This window comes from Desmodus rotundus, chromosome 1, assembly GCF_022682495.2.
Source record: "Desmodus rotundus isolate HL8 chromosome 1, HLdesRot8A.1, whole genome shotgun sequence".
In the NCBI taxonomy this organism is placed as follows: domain Eukaryota; kingdom Metazoa; phylum Chordata; class Mammalia; order Chiroptera; family Phyllostomidae; genus Desmodus; species Desmodus rotundus.
Genome location: NC_071387.1, coordinates 198007456 through 198024721, shown reverse-complemented (window position 1 = coordinate 198024721; position 17266 = coordinate 198007456). Strand labels below are relative to the sequence as shown.

Sequence of the window (17266 nt, the reverse complement as noted above, 5' to 3'; positions counted from 1 at the left end):
CGGGTAACAAATGACCAAATGCATGGAGGCCGTGGAGCTTTTATGAGCCCACAGTCCTGCAGGTCAGATGCGCAGCGCCACGTGGCGGCTCTCGGCTCAGCGTTTCTTAAGGCTGCCATCACGGTGTTGGCTGGGGGTGGGGGCCTCTTCCAAGCTCACTGGTCGTTGGTAGAGCTCGGTTCTTTGCAGCTTTAGGACCGAGCTTCCCATTTTCCTGCTAGATGTCAACCAGAGACTGACCTGTCTCAAAGCCTAGAGGTTGCACCTTCCCATCGCCAGCTCACAATGGTGGGTATTTGCTTTCCTCCAGGTGAGCTGGGTCTAGAGCCCCTGATGCCCCTTCTGCTCCCAGCCTCAGGGAACAGCTCTGCCTTTAAAGGGCTCCTCTGATCAGGCCAGGCCTACCACCATGTCAGACTATGACATAAAACCTCGTCAGGGGAGAAATTCCCCAAGTTCCCAGTCGGGGGGCGACGGGGACATGCACAAGGTGGGACCCCTGCCCACCACACCCACGGAAACAGATGGTTTGTGCGTGCAGGTCAGGGCCGTTCTCACGAGGCAGGAAGGAGAGATTTCTGGCAGGGGATTTGAACTGGGCCTGGAAGGACGGTCCACGCCAAAAAAGAGTCTTCCCTCGGGATGGCCTTAGAAGCTTGATGCCATGACTCAGGATAATCTGGAACAGTTAATAGGTAAGGATTTCAAGCAATACTAGAAAAAATTTCAGCACTGGCATGAAGGAGGGAGCTAGCACTACTAGACGTTATAACATGATCAAAATACGGTTGATGAGTATAAACATAGACATAGAACAAAAACAGGACAGTCACAAATAGAAATGTATGCATACAAGTGTGTATGTGTGTGTATCACAATAAATCAAGCTCCACAAATTAAGGAAATTTAGTTATTAATAAGTGGTCTTTGGATAATTACATAGCAACTTATTAAAAATTAGATATAAATTTTCCACCATACTACACCAGGGGAGATCCCAGCTAAATCAAAATTTTAAATTGTGTAGATAAATTTAAAATACAATCAAGAAAATTGGTAGAAGAGTTTCAGGCCTGAGAAGATGGTAGTGTCCTGAGACTGGAAGCAACGAAAAATTACAAAAGAAAAAAACCACAAAGTCTCCTATGGGAACAGCCGAAACTTCTTTACAGTGATAACCACAACCTTTAAAAGATTAACCACGTAGGGCAAACGGACCGAGATCCATACGTCTAAGTGTACACTCCAGTGCTAGAGAAAGATCGGGACCCGCCAGACAGCGGGTGAAAGACAAGAGCAGACGATTCAGACAACAGGTAAAAGAAAAGAGCGGAGGAGAACTAGGGGGACACGGTCAAACATCCTGATAAAACAAACGCAAAGTAAACCATGAAGGTGAGCCACATGTCTATTCATTAAATACAACTTTAAATTATACAGGGTGGGGCAAAAGTAGGTTCATAGTTGTGAATATGCGAAGCCCAGTTTATTCTTGTATTAGTATGTATTACTTATTGTATTCTGTTCCACAGGAACAACTGTGAACCTGCTCTTGCCCCACCCGGTAATATCCCGCCCTGGAAGGGTCCTGGCACCGGCACATGTTTGGTGAGAGTGTACTTTGGTAGAACCATTGGCGAAAAGCAACTCGGTGAAATGTCCTTTGACACAGTGCTTTCATTCCAGGAAATCTGTCCTCAGGGCACGATTCAAAAGGGAAAATGGAGTTATGGTCACAAGCACTGTAAATGCAGTATTTAATGCATAGTACTGAAAAACTGGGGACAGTGGAATGAGCATCTTACCTACGTTACTAGTGATGACTCTGACTATCACGACTATTTAACAAGGTGGGACATATTTGAATGTGTTAAGTGCAAAAGAATAACACAGAATTTTACATATATTGTTTATTCTATATTTTTAAAGTATTCCTATGGCATTGGTGAAACTGTGAGAAAACAGCACTTTTATGTACTGTCAGTGGGGATACAAAGTAACGGAACTTCCTGGGTGAAACTTTTTGCAGTATGCGTAAAAAATTTAAAACCTGATTTGTTTGAGGATTCCACTTGTAGGGATGTATCCTTCACATAAATGTAAAATTTATGGTAGAATTTCTGACATAGCAAAAAAGATGACCACAAAATGCCCGTCAACTGGTGACCAATTAAATAAATCATCTTAGAACCGTTCAGTGGAATATTATAAGGCTGTTAAAAAGAATGAGAGAAGTGACATGTTCTTCTGATTTGAAATAGTATCTAAGATAGATTTTTAAGTTAAAAAAAAAAGTTAAGATGAGGAATAGCATGAATAGCATGTCCCTACCTGTGTGAAAGAGAAGTAATACAGAGAACTTGTATATGCTTAGAGGGTTCTTGCAAAGATACCCCCGCAGTGGGAGCAGAGTGGGGCCCTGGAGTGCAGCTGGTGGCAGGGACTAGGCAATGGGGTCTGAATTGAGAAGACTTATCACTTACTGTCCTTTGAGTCTTATTCGAATGCTTTGCCCTGTGCATAAATTACTTTCCAGTGAAAAGAACTGTTAAGAAAGGAGTCTTATACACACACACACATATTGAATATGAACACAGATGAGATTAAAATAAATCTATTGCATTAGTATGGTGGTTTGCATAGTCACAGGTTGTATCTTAATGCAGAAAAATTCAATTGAGAATTAGTGTAGTGGAACTGCAAGTCATTCTTTCCTTTAAAATGCTATTTGCAATGTTGTTTTAATGTTGCCAATGAAATAAATAACGATTAGTGTGAGGACTGGGACTGGGTGCCTGAGGAATGAACTAATAGCTCCATAACTATGTTGCTCTGGAATAAATACGCAGAAGAATAATGAGCCAAGGGGAGCTCACAAAAGAGGCCCTGGGAGCAGGCAGTTAGCAACAGGGCTGAGAGGAGGGAGACAGTGTGTCTGCCCGGTGGGACGCCTGGCCAGGACACTCCCCAGTGGGAACCCTGGGGTCACCTAGGAAACAAGCGAGGAGGAACTGGAAGGACTTAGGAAGAAGACCCAGCCTGCAGAGCCCGAGGACACAGCCCTCTGGAAAGCCAGTCGTGGGCACAGGGTTGATGAGAAATGTCTAGACACCCAAAATCTCAAATGAGACATTTCACTGGGGAGACAAGGCTGACCTTTATACCTGTTGGTGACTACTCTAAAAATGTTAATTTCTCATTCCTCTCAAAAAAGAAAAAGAAAAAACCGAACATGCACCTCCATTATATATATTATATATATATATATTTGCATGTACCATTGTACTAATATAGTATATGCATTATAAAACACATAAAAAAAGCATTTAAGTATTTAAAATAGATACACTTAACCTGAAGTGCTTTACTAAAAAAATAATATAAAGTATTATTTTTAGGAAAAGCTATGTAAATATACTTCAAGGTTTTTAAAAACTTGGTCTAACACTTTGGCATATGATACTGCTACGTAAGTATGGTTTAGAGTTCAAAATAAATGCATGCTGGTTTCCCCGGCTGCCGTAGCTAAAGACAGCTCCCAAGGGTAGGGAGATCCAAGTGCAAGAAGCAGGCCAGTGGCAGCATTTAATCAGCCATCATACAGGGGCGGGCAAAATGAGGTTTATAGATGATTGTATGAAAAAAGGACAGGCAAGTTATGACAATTACAACCACGTTATTAACTCAAAAGAATATCACAATGCAACTGTAAACCTACGTTTGCCCGCCCCCGTGTTTACTTTCCAGCCCCATGCACTGCTTGGTGTTAATTTTCAACTTGGTTGCATTTTTGTTGAAAAGTCATTGAAAGGGACTACAATTTTTAAAATAATTGTTAACATATAACTTTTCTAAAATTCTTCGGAAGATTTAAAAAATAGAAAATTTTCATCTTGAGGTTTCAAATATGCCTGTGAAACTTTTTGTTGCAAACAGCCCTTTTTGTTGAAAAAATCATGTATGTATGGGAACATTTCCACTTTCCAAAAATCCGTTTTGGAAATGCCCTTCCTGTAACAGGAGCTCCTTCAGACAGCAGGTAGTTACTCTCTCACTGTTGTTACCCTGTCATCTTTATCTTGGGGAGACAGGCTGTGTGCATTATGCTTTGGTTTGTGGCCTCCAGAAAGTGGGCAGCTGAAAACCATGTGTTTTCAGACACAAGGTGGGCGAATGGAAGGCTTGCCTTTTTTGTGGAAGGAGAAAAACATAGTTAGCTTTAAGTTCAATTCCTCTGTTAGGTGCTGCGCCTCAAGGTGGACGTCAGACCTCCAAAGAGTAAAACGTTTTCACGATCATTTCCCATCTTATTACAGAGTAAACATTCTTCTAGTGTTAAAAGTCTTATTTTTATAAGATGAACCATACTGATGATATTCTTTAGCATTTTGGGCCCCTCTGTCTCTAGCATCTTTGCTGCATTATCTTTCCTAGGACAATCGTGGGGAATCAGTTTCAAGTTCTGGCCTATTTTTGTAAACTTACTCTGAATCCTTTTTTTTATTCTAGTCAAAGCAGCTGTTACCTTATATAATTCTCTCATAAAGCATTATTTTAACTAACAAAGTTATTGACTTTTGAAAATATGCCTTTTCTGGCATCTCTTCCCTTTACTGACTCATAAATACATAGGGGTCCTATTTCATTACTGCAACAGAATTAAGCAGTGGCGTTGGCTGACATGAAGTTGTGCTGTATGGTTTGCTTATCCACTAGTGACTTAGTGACCAAATTGTGAAGGATTTTAAAAGTTTTTTAAAATTATGCATTACGTCAAATCTACCACTATATGACTGGAAATTAAGACTTTATGTAGTAATATTTCTTCAAATAAATCTCTCCTACAAATAATAAATAATCAGTAAGTCTTCCATTAACGCCATCCATAGGTTCTGGGAATGTAAGCGAAACGTTGTACAATGAAACCAATTCTTACCATAGATTAATTAACATAACAAGAGTTAGGTTAAGGCATCCCCTCAACGTGACAATGAAGGGACTTTGAAGGAAACAGTGTTATTCAAGGACCTGCCGCGCCCTTACTTGGGACCTGTGAGAAACAGCAGTACTTTCCCCCAATTTCAGAGCCAACCTCCCACACTGCATGCTGCTGCTTTAAAACCTCGGCAGTGTTTCTGCGCATCTTCCCCCAGGATTTGCTGACAAAATCAAGCACTTCGTTTTGTAGCTATATTGTTTTCCATGCATCATGTTAGCTATTCTTTCCACATCAGCAAGAATGAGTGACTTCCTAATGGTGTCTGACTTTTTATTTTGCTTTAAGCAATTAAGTAAAAAAAATTTCCAAGTAGGTTCTGAAATATTCAGTTTAGTACAATTCTGAGCTAAATTTAGTATTGCATAATTTTAAACATTACCCAAACATTTAAAACTATTTGTGTTCGTGGTGTGAGAGGTTAGATTTTCAATATCTTGCTAATTATGATGGCCTTATGCCATCAACAAGTATGATCTCAAGGCACAGTCTGGGGTTATAGGTGAGGTTTTTCTTTAATGATGGAGGCTAGTAATTTATATTTCACATTGTCTTTTCATAACTTCAAATTTTATTTTTTTGTCTTCTTGTCAACCTGAATAAACTGTCATCTTACCTCATAATGTGGCTGAGCACATACCAGTGGTAAGAAAAGGGTCAACACAGCCATTTTTCTTATGGTTTACTTACACCTGCCCTGATTACATTATTAATATAATTAATATGCAGTAAGTTAATTATATCAGATATAATTAACGTTTACCAAATAAAAAAGTAAAGTTCTTGAGGGATAAAAAGAATTGACACAGTATTATATTAATAACATATTAATTACATACTGTATATAATTACAAATATATGCTACAATATATAATTAATATTAACAATTCACATACAAAATATTTAACATATTACATAATAATATATAAATAATGTGTGACTAATATAATTAATACAATAATATGTTGATCCTCTTTTTTTCCCCTCAAGAATTTTAGTTTATCTGTCTGTTTGGTAAAGGTTAATTTAGTTAAAATGAAAGAATTTCATCCGTAAACCTGCCTCACCCAGTGAGGCTACATGAATAAGTCAAAACTGAGTTAACCAGGGAGGGGGCCCTGGTGGACCGCCCCTTCCTCTGCCAGGACACGTCACGTGCCACACAGGACACGGGACGTTCTTGCAGATGGAGCGAGGATACCAGTGTCGATCCACAACTAAAACGTTAGTCAAGCTCAATTTCTTCATTTCCCCCTCACCCCACGGATCTTCCTGGGCTTCCTGCGCGGACGACAAGCTTTCTAGAGCGTGAACTATTTCTGTCGACTGCCACGCAAGTCCTCTCCGACGCTCTGCGGCCCAGACAGCACTTCATGGGGACAGGCAGTGGCGCTCCGGAAAACCCTTGAGTCAGGGGAAGACCCGCCATACAGTTTGACAGAGGCCTGCAGGTCCCGGAGCTTGAATTTTTAGAAAGGACACCACTTCCCCTCCCCCTGTAATAGCTCTGGCCTGCTTCATGGACATTTGTGGAAAACAGATCTGTGGTCCCAAAGTCCAAAAGTTTCTTAATAAATCCCAGCCTCATTTAAGTGGAAAAACCTTCATGTCCAGCCTAAAGGGCGGAGCAAAGCTACACTTCAGCTATGAAAATAGCCCAGCCCTCCATGTCCCTTCCAGCCCCGAAAGGCGACGTCTAAATTTAAGTCCAAACACATCATACATGATAGAATCATCCTCTCTCTGGTGAAGAAAGAGCCCTGGACAAGGTAACTGTGGGATGGGTCAGCTATTAGGCCATCGCCGATGGCCCTGCACCCAGGTTTCTGTGGCTGGGAGAGACCGAGAACCCCGATATTCACATACTGCTCTGTATACAGGGTTCCACAGAACTAACGCCTGCTTGAGTGTGGTTGGTAGGGTAATAATAATATGGGTGTAATAATTTATAGTTTTAACTTGAACATTTCACCTAAAATGTCATACTGTGTGCTTGAGTGTGATATTGTTACGTTACAGAATTATATGCTTATGATTTTGTAAGAAAAGATTTTGTAATAAAAAGGGGTGTTATTTGTGCCGGCCCCTGTATTTCGACATTGGTAAGCCCTGTCCTCCAAAAAGCCCCAGGAGTCACGTCTCCACTGCCCTTTTACACAGAGTAGAACTGAAACTCACACCCTCAAAAATCTTTGGAGAAAGATCACATTTCGAAGAAGAGTCCCATGAAGAACTCTGTATGTGTTTAAAGCCCACGTTTTATCATAAATGTCAGGGCACATAGACATACTCGTGCCCTGAAAATAACAGATTTTATTCCCATGCAGGAGCAGGCAGCAACCCTTTGGTCAAATACCAAAAGACAGGAACTCAAGTCTTTGAACCTCTGTGCTCGGCCAGCAGGTTGCTCGGGGACAGCTCGGCCAGGCCGTGTGGCTATCTGCCTCTGCGAGGGGGCGCAGAGGGGGCAGGGCGGGGGCTTGGAGCTCCGTGACCTTTTGGAAAAGAAAAGCTCAAGAGTCGTTTGAGGGCATCTGGTGCTCAAAACGAGAGAATAAAAATGCACAGCACCTGATTTAACCCCGCACTGAGGTAAAAAACTGAAGTGGATGTCAAGATTTCTGGAAATGGCCGGGGAGTGAAGGGAGTGAAGTCAGGCCCGTAACACTAGACCCACACTAAGATGGTTTTATCTTTTTTCTTTCTATGGTGTATAGTTACAATTACAACAGCTCCCAAAAGCAATGCGAAAAGTTTCAAAGCGAGTGTCTTCAGTGGGACATTTGGGTTTTCCATCTCGCACGCCAGCGGCGTGGCTCTGACGGTGGCCACAGGAGAGGCAGGCCACTGGGATGCAGTTAAAGGGCGTCTGCCGATGGACCTCTGCACCCTCAACCCCGGGTAAGTCCTGGAGAGTGGCTCCTGTTAAGGAATCTCTTCCCTCACAAGCACAAGCTGACTCTGCAAAGCCACTCCAGAAGTGGCTCTGGACATGACCTGGCTGCCACGGAGGGTGAGTTAAAGTGGCCAGCCTTCTGAAAGAGTGCACCGCCTTGGCCGGCGCAGTGTTTGGTACTGCCGGGCTACTCACACCTTCTTACGGCTTTCTGATTCCAGAGGCTTAGCTGGGCTGGGGAAGTGGGACTTCCCTCCACCATCCATCGACCTCAGCACTGTGGGTTTATCAGACCAGTGACTCACCTACCTGCAGGGCATCTGAAGGCTGTGCGTGTCAGGAGGGGTGCCACTGCAGGGAGTGGGGATGGGGTGCTTCCTGGGGGCAGCACAAGGACACAGGCTCCTAGAGCCTGAGTCACTTTCTGCTCAGAGGGCTGCGGTGCTGCCATTCTGGGACAGCTGTGAAGGCAGAAACCACCATCCTAACAGTGCAGCTGAGAACCCACAGCCTAAAGAACCACGAACTTGCCTGAAACTCCCAGCATGTTCCCGCACGGCGCTCCACTGACTTCAGCCACAAGGTGGCAGAAGTCAGTGGGAGATCGCCCACGGCCAGCCCAGAAGCCTCTGGAGAGCTGAGCTGAGAGCAGGCTCCCGGCGCCCAGGCCAACGACCCTCAGTGATCCTTTTAATGCGCCAAGTTACACTTGTATTGAGGAGAAAGGTTCTCGATGTCACTACCATCCACTTAGAGGTGGGGACAGAAAAATATGTAGGGAATATGTAGAAAATCTTGATTTTCTATTTGTTTTTTCTGTCAACAGTAAATTGTTAAAAAAAAAAAAAAAACTATCCTAATTTCGTTGGTTACTCTTTGTGGTGTGGAAGAAAATGTTTTAAACTCTGAGTCGGAGGCCCTGAATTGTAGTCCTCACTCTTCTCTTAATAAGATACTTGACCCCGGGAAACCACCTGCGGGAGCCACAGCTTCCTCCTGAGGAACGAGGAGGAAACAGGAGTCTGGGATGAGCTGGGCAACATCCAGAAACCAAGCCGTGCAGTGGAACGGTGGGTGGGGGGCGGCCGGCTGAGGAGGGGGAAGCGCGCACCGGAGATGCAAGGGCTGACGTCCCATTCACAGGGCGCCCTCGGGCAGCAGGCTGCTCCACACGGCGGGCTTTCCACACAACTGGATCTTAAATGCTGAAACTCGTTTTCCTTTCAGCCTTCTGTAATGGAACTCTTTCTAAAGTTACGACATGCTTCTCGGGCTCCTTAGACAGCAAGTGGAACCTAATTTAACCTTGCCCGAATGTCTCCAGGTCATCGCGGTACCCACTTCTCACCGCAGACACAGTCCTGGGCAGAGCGCTGGTGTCCTTGGGCACAGCCAGGTAGGCAGAGCAACTCTGCCAAGTGGCCCCAGAGACCGTGTGGCCCCAGAGACTGTGGTCTGAAGCTTATACTTGGCAATTGTTTCTTTCTTCGATCTCCTACATCACTACCTGCCATCATTTCTCCAAGTAACACCTTCTAGCAGCCTCTTGACACTGTATAAAATCTGCCATAATCTAGACAGAACTCAAGGTTGCCATGGGTAACCAGAGTCTGAGCTTGTAACAACCCTAAATTTAATTTTACACACAGTTTAAAAGCAGTGGGTACTGTGCTAAAGGCTACTCCTGGCCTGGGCCGATCTTCGGCTAGTCCACCCAAGGTGCAATGCTTCTGTACCAGCTGGCCAATCGCCCTGAGCCCCGGGCCCTCCGGCCAGCCCCGCACCCTGTTCTTGCACACGCTGGCAACCTTCCCGGTTGGCTGGCACCCACGCCATACTGGTTGCACAATATTGGAATATCGCACTGGTTCCTGGGTTGAAGATGATTCTCTTTTCTGCTGAGCGAGTTGCCAGAGTCTGAGGCTCTTCTCTGACCCTCATACGCAAAGGCATTTCCTCTGTTGCACGCTGAGCCCTGGGTTCGGGTCACCTGAGCCAGCCAGCTGGGGTGTTAATGGCTACTTTTGACTGAATACCGAGCACGTGCCAGGTGCGTATTCGGTACGTTATATAAATCATCTTAGCTCATCCACAAACGGACCCTGTTGGGGCAACAGCACCGACCTCCTGTGGCTGCGGAACTCGCCCGTCACGCGTCCAGTAGGCGCGTCTGGGAACCAGACCCCCTCTCAGAGGCGTGCTCTTTGCACGATGCTCTGCTCAAGTTTATTAATGTATAAGAAAGTCCAGTCAAGGGTCACATCCTGGAAAATATATTTTAAGTGAAACACGGCCCTTTTACTTTTCAGAAAAGGCTACTTGTTGTTGGTGTGTGGGTTGTGTTTTAATTAATTCCACATTGTGTTACCAATTTGGAACAATCTGTCCTCAGGGAACAGATCTGGTTTACTTATAGAAATCTAGCTGAGGGAGGGAGAGACTGCGGTTACAAAGTATTTGGAGAGACTAATCAGAAAAAGCTTTCCCAGTTCCCCCTGCACCAAACAGAAGTAAATAGAACACTGCAGAAAGCCCCATCTTCCCAGAGTAGGTGTGATACAGCTCATAAACACAAGCTCAGCTAGGCCTGCAAAACGGATCATGGGACATCAGACATAACTAAGATCCCTCGTGCCCCCCAAATTCTCTAGAAGTTCACTCCAGGACAATGCTGTTACCACTCAGGAGAGTGAGGGGCTCTCGGAGCCAATGGGGGAGCCTAGAAGCGAGCTGTGGACCTCAGGGGTCTCAGCCAGCAGCCAGGAATGGGGTCTGTAATGGAGGGACAGTCACGGATTTAGCTTTGGAACTGGTCCCGGGATGTGGACAGATGTCATACCCACGGAGATGAACCTTGTCTCCCCAGGGAGGAACTTTTCAAAGTGACCCTAAATGAATTTTTTAAATAAGCAAACCATGACTTCATTTTCCACATTCTGCACCTGCTCCTCCCATGGTGAATACACAGGAGACTCTCCGCGTCCTCTCCCAAACACATCCACGGAGCTCTCAAGTTTCCAGGGTAACTCTCGTCAAGGAGGAGCCCCAGAGACAAACTGACCAGCCACAGGTGACAGGGTTCTGGAGGCTAGAAGCCCAGCATCCAGAAGTTGGTAGAGCTCCGCTCCCTCTGAGGTTACTTTCCCTCTGAGGGAAAGATGAACTCCAGGCCCTGATCCCAGGGGCCAGTAGCTCCTTGGCTTGCGGCAAAGTACCATGGCCTTCTCCTTGTGTGCATGTCTTTGCCGTTTTTATAAGAACACGAGTCATACTGGATTAGGGACTTGTCCTACTCCCAGGTGACCTCATCTTAAGTAATAACATGTACAATGGCGTTCACTCCAAATAAGGCCATATCGGAGGCACCAGGGGTTAGGCCCTCTGCATATAAATTTTGGGGCAACACAGTTCAACCCATAGCATCATCTGAGGTAGTTTTGAATTCCAAATCAACCTCAAGAGAAGGAACAGAATGAACTTCCCAAAAGACTGCCTCATAGTATAATTGCAAGTAATAGTGTGGGTGATTTATTGTGTTGGTGGAGGTGCAGGGGGAGTTGGTATGTTGACCCCTGAAATCTTTGCTTGCAGGGTGAGTCGAGGAGCCCGTTGGCTGTGGAGCAGAGGGGCACACTGGGCTCTCTACAGAACCCGAAGTGCTCCTCACCACTTTTTAGGACAAAACCCACCTGGGCGTGTGCCAAAGGTTAGTGTCGCAGCAGACTTCCCACTTACCTGGCCCCGCTGACGTCCACCCCGACCATCAGCTGCCCGTTCAGGGAGAGGACCTCGTCGCGCAACCGAACCTTCCCGCTCTTCCCGGCCGGGCTGTTCTTCCTCAGTTCCGTCACCCAGATGCAGCCCACGTCCAGCACCGGGCCCTGGTGGGTTTTCCTCTTCTTGCCCCCTCTGCGCTTTTCTCCATAGTCCCCGAAAACTGGAATGTTCCCAAAACTGAGGCCCACTGTGTCCGTGTCCCCCAGCTCCTTGGAGAGGTACACAGTACAGATCTCCATCCCCGGGGGGCTGTGGTCAGGGGGCACCACACTCTCCTCCACGGCAAAGTTCAGCTGGATGTACTCCTGCAGCTTCTGGATGGCCGCCTGGCACAGCCGCTGCTCCGGCCCGTCCCCGCCCTCCCGCACGCTGTTCTCCAGCCACCGGCAGAGCAGGGGCAGGTGCAGTCCGGCATTGTCCTGGGTGATGGGCATGGTGCTCACTCCTGGACTCCAGCATCATGAGAAGACCTGCTTCTGGGGGCTGGACCCCACGGGGCCCCACATCCCTCGGGAATCCTGGCTGTCATCGGCTTTGCCTGCATTCATGTCCAGGCTCGTGGACGAGGGATGCTGGCTGGAGATGGGGCTGTTGGCCTTGGCAGGAGGAGGGCAGGACACAGACCCACAGTGGGACAGTCGTTGCACCTGGAGTGCTCAGCGAGGGGAGGGAACAAGTGTCCGACCAGCTGCTGCTCAGCTCACATCACCGCAGGGCCCACGCAAACGGCCTGGACACGGCACACCCCTTCATCGGTCATAGCATGAGTTGCCAGGATTCATTCACACCTGGAAGAGGAAAAGACAAAAAAGCCCCTCTGATCAGTACAGCGAGCCTTCTGACACAGAACATGTGGTCTCTGGTATTTCAGAAAGGCAACCTTTGCTTTCTGAGCCAGGGGCCGAATGCATCTACCCATTCACCAGCTTGGCTCCTACACCTAGTATACACAGACATACACAGACACAGACAGACAGATGGACACACACACACCCACTTCCCTCACACAGAAACCTCTGGAACACTGATCGTCCCCAGGAAGTTTCCCCGATCACCAGGGAAACGAGATGACTTTTGCCAGGTCAACCCCCATCAAGCTCACATGAACCAGAGACTAGGTGGCAAGACTCCTTAGAAGATCATAGAGGGGTCTGGACTTATTTAAGGCCTTACGTTCCTAGGAAGTAGAAATCTACCTCCCTTTGCCTTGATGTGTCCAACTGTACACACAGGAGGGCTCTCCATTCCAGAACTGAGTTTCTACACTGCTGCTAAGAGGGGAAGGACCCAGTCAACCACTCAGAGACTCGGGCTCGGCCCCAGGACACCACCAGTCCTGTCCCTTGGCATCCTACAGCTCTTAGGCTCCTCTCTTCTTTTCCTCTGGTAAACTGTTAAAGCCAAGCTACTCCTAGGCCCATCCAAAAGCCTTCTCCTCCGGAGAAATGTTTCTCCAAGCTTCTGGGTGAGAAGGTTGGCTGCTCCCGGGCTTGGGCTTCAACGCACGACTTGGAGCGGCGAAGTGCTGGCTGGCTGCAGGGCCAGCTGCAGCAGGAGGCTGGCGCAGTCTCGACCCCACTGATTTCTGCACAGCACTGGTCCCCCAGTGAAAGGTTAATTGAATTTCATTACCAGTTCATCTTCTCCACCAAAGAAAATTTTCACTTCCATTCCCTGTAAGTGCAAAAAAATGACCCCTTTCACTCTTTCCTCTGAACTTCACTTTCGCCCAAAGTCAATATAAACTGGGCCATCAAAGATGCAAAACATTCTTTGCCTTCTCAGGAAGTGATTTAACAAGAAATAATAATAAATGGGAGAGGTGTCAGCAGCATGTCAATAATAAATAACCTTATTACTCAGTAACCATAAAGAAATGTCTAGTATCGTAAGTTTTGCTTTTCCAAAGAACTCGAGTGCCAACTATTAATGGGTTCCAAATAAATCAGAATCTTAGCAAATGTCATCTATATAATCACATGCCAATTAAAAAGAAATGTAAAATCAAAGAAAAGATAATCCATACATGTACAAAAATAGAACGTTCCCTTTGTAACACCTCGCACCGAAAAGTAATGCCACACAGGCATATTAAAATCTTATGAATAAATGAGACATTTTCCATCGGGCCTAGCAACCTTTCTGAGTCTCCTTTCCCTCATCTGTAAGATGAGAAAGTTAGGCTAAGTGATCTCTAAGGCTCCTCAAACTCCGTAGAGAGATCCTTAAACACAGTGACCAAGTTGCATTCAACAATATACTCCCTACCCCAGCGCTGTGCCGGTCACCTTGTGTACTCTCGATGACTTCAAACAGTTTTTTAAAAGAGGCTCTCAGTTCAAATTTTAAGGGTCTGTGATGCAAGGTATCAGTCTCAGTTCCGATGGTTCCATGCATATGAAAACAGAGTCCACACCTTGGACAAGATACTCTCTAAATAAGTCCGACTGAAGAAAACCAAAAGAAGAAAACTTTGGAGCAATAGAGAATTTGTTTTCCTGATGTCAACTTGTATTCATGCAACACATATTTATTGAATCTCAATTAAGAACCAGACCTTGGCCCTGGGAATATACTGTCAATGAAGCCAACTGCCGGCTCTGAAGGAATTCGTGGTCTAGTGGGAGATGCATAAATAAATGGAAACCAGTGTGTAATAAGTCTACAACAGCCCTCTTGACAGAATCGACAAAGGTGCCCTCCTGGCAGCCAGGTCCACGCAGTCTAAGCCCCCTGCCCCTGGCGAGGGGCCCAGAGCTGGGCACCAGGTACGAGCTGGCACTGAGTTCTGCCCTGAGAACTGAGTGCTGAGGCCTAGAGAGAATGGCTCTGGTCTCAAGTGTGTGGTGAGAACCGTACCATGGGATCTAGGGATTGCAAATGGCAATAGTCTACTGGGTGTGTTGACTGAGTGGCAAAAAAAGACATCCTGCCAAGAATTAAAATCGATCAGTAGAAGGAAGAGGCACAAGACTGGGGAAAGGGTGGGCTCTGGCCGCCCACAGCAGCCCTGGCCTTAGAGTCAGCCATCCCGGGTGGGGGGCCCTGCTGACCTCCCCCTTGGTCCGAAAGACCACAGCCATCCTTACAATCAACTACATTGTAAAAACTTACCTACTTCAAAAAAGAAAAATGATAAAGAAAACCTAAGCTAAAAAAAAAAAAACCCTTTAACTAAAAATAAAGTTTACTTTGAGTTGTTTTCTATACTTTGCAGCTTAAAAGTTGGTAAATGATACATTGGAGGTGAGCAAAGCCAACTGGCTCGGCCTGGAGTGGTGTCCATCTGTGGACCAGACGGTCACGGCCAAGGGGGTAGAGTCATGAGATGCCCACATGGCTGCCAGGGGCCCACCCTCTGGCCCCAAACGTGGGGAGGGCAGGAAAGGAGTTTTCAGGAAATGAAAAATTGTCTCAAGTGCACAAACACCCTGTGAGACCGTCTTACTTTGATGTTCATGGGCTACACAACTTTTTAGTTTCATACCTACAATTATGAATTTTCCAGTGATGCTTCCAGCCCCCTGTTCTACCAACTCCTTTTCCTGGGACTTTCTGTAAACAAGGGTAGTAGAGGTTGAAAGGGTCAGGCCAGGTTCCCAGCCCGCCAGACTGCTCCTGACCCTGTCAGAACAGTTTTCCGACCCGCTGGACTGCCTGTGACTCAGTTATCCTGAGTCACCTGATAGCCCGAGGCTCCACCGGAACTCTCTCCCACCTCACTCAATAGACATCTGGTGCCAGACATACTGGCCTGTGGTCAGACTGACCCTCCTGCACCTGGGAACAGCCCGGCCTTTACTTAAACCCATTGTCCTGGCCCACATCCTGAAACCTTGAGGCAGCCGCCCGAAGAACAAGAGTAACCCCTCTTCCACCCCCCACCCCAACCACATTTCTTTTAAAAATCCCATTCTTGCCTCCCCCTGAAGTTGGGGCTGCAGTCGGTCCAGACTTAGCCCACCTGTAAGCACAGCATCAAATAAAGGCACTTGGATCAGATCATCCAGCTCCTCCTGCCTGTATATCTCTACCTAACAGAAGTATTCCCATCCATCTCAATAATTTGAGATGACTCAGGATGGAAGAAAGGTGCACAATTTTGCAATACTATGGAAAACATGGTTCTTCCATGACATCCACTGAAACATTCCAGTGAACAAAATATTGGCCCAGAGAAGATACAGAAGAACAGAAATCTGCAAATGGTTACAAATACCAACATTCCTGTTTGGCTGATCCCACAAAGTCTAAGAGCTTCTCACCCCGAAGATCAATCCATATCAGCTGAGAACAGAATTTGTGGACGTGGAGGCCCACTGCACAGTCCAGTTCACTTCTGTCTATCGTATATAATTCTTCCATTAGAGTCTCATCTCAAGCAAACAGCCATGATCATTTAATTTAATTTTGAGTAGCCTGAAGCTGACAGCCTTAGCATTCAAAATAAATGAGTCTGTTACTGAGATAATTTACTGACGCTGTGGTTACCATCTACAAACTTTCTTGGATCCCCTCTCAGGGAACTCATCATTCACAACAGGGTAATGTCCCTCACAAGGGGGTGAAAACTAGTGTTACAGAACAAACTCGTGGGAGCCAAGAGAGCCCAGATACTGTTACTGAAACAAGCCCCCTCCCCTGGGGTCTTTCTGTCACTGTGGGTTCGTTGCCTGCCACCAGGAATTGTGGCTCTCAATGCCAGAGTTTGGTAAAAAGGAAAGGAACTATTTATTCAAAAGTTATACAGGTTTAGAGTAATGGAGGAATGTCACCGTTAAAATCCCAAAGTCCCTTTAAAACACCCACAAACACACACACACACACAGTCCTACCTTCCTGCCTTTGCCCAGTCAGGCCAGTCAGGGGTACCGCATCTCAGGAAAAGAAACAGAAGTCTGTAGCTTGGCTAGACTCCCAGTTCCCCCCTGTCATCCATGCTCAGCTGGGCAGGTTTCCCCAAAGTCCCCAGCACCATCAGCTGTGTCAAGTGATACCCAGTTCTTAACCCCAAACCACATGGCACCCCCTCATGGCCTACCAGCGAGAGTCCTTTCACCCCTTTTCTTCCTGCTTGGTAGCACATTGTCCTCCATCACGGTTTCCCATTGTCTCTCATTGTCCCTCATCCCACATGGAGGCCAACCTTTAGTTTAAATCCCAGCCTGGATCTCCCCCTGTAGCCCCATTTCCAACTCCTCCCACAATCAGCTACACCTGCTGGCACTCTTGTATTCTCTGCCTTTTTTGGCTGCCATAGTTAGTCGGGGCAGGTGTGGCCCTGTGGTGTGGAACAAACCATCTCCAAGCTCCCCAGCAGGTGCAGTAAGGGGAGCTGCCTCCCAGTCACACCACAGGTCAAAGTCATGCCGTTCTCCCTAGCTAGCCTGCTGTGATACGCAAAATAACTCTCAATGGCCCTGCTCCATGTCTCCCATCCCTCAGCCAGACTTGTGTGTGGGGGATATCCTATATTCCCAGACACCCCAAATTCTGGACCCTGTTACCAATCCCCCCTTTGGGGGGCTCTTGGGCCTCCCAGCCTATTCCCCGTTACACTAGTTCGAGGGTGGGGGGGCCATAAAAGTCTTAGATAT

The 17266-nt window shown here is 46.5% G+C and overlaps 1 protein-coding gene across 2 annotated transcripts in view; it reads right to left on the bottom strand.

The window, feature by feature from the left end:
• Positions 1–17266, bottom strand: part of PDZD2 (PDZ domain containing 2) — a 320114-nt gene that overhangs the window by 194690 nt on the left and 108158 nt on the right. For both annotated transcript variants that reach the window (XM_053914075.2, XM_053914084.2), the window contains one exon: positions 11628–12457. In XM_053914075.2, the coding sequence (XP_053770050.1) occupies positions 11628–12103 (476 nt within the window). In that variant the 5' untranslated portion in view covers positions 12104–12457. The remainder of the gene's footprint in view (positions 1–11627; positions 12458–17266) is intronic.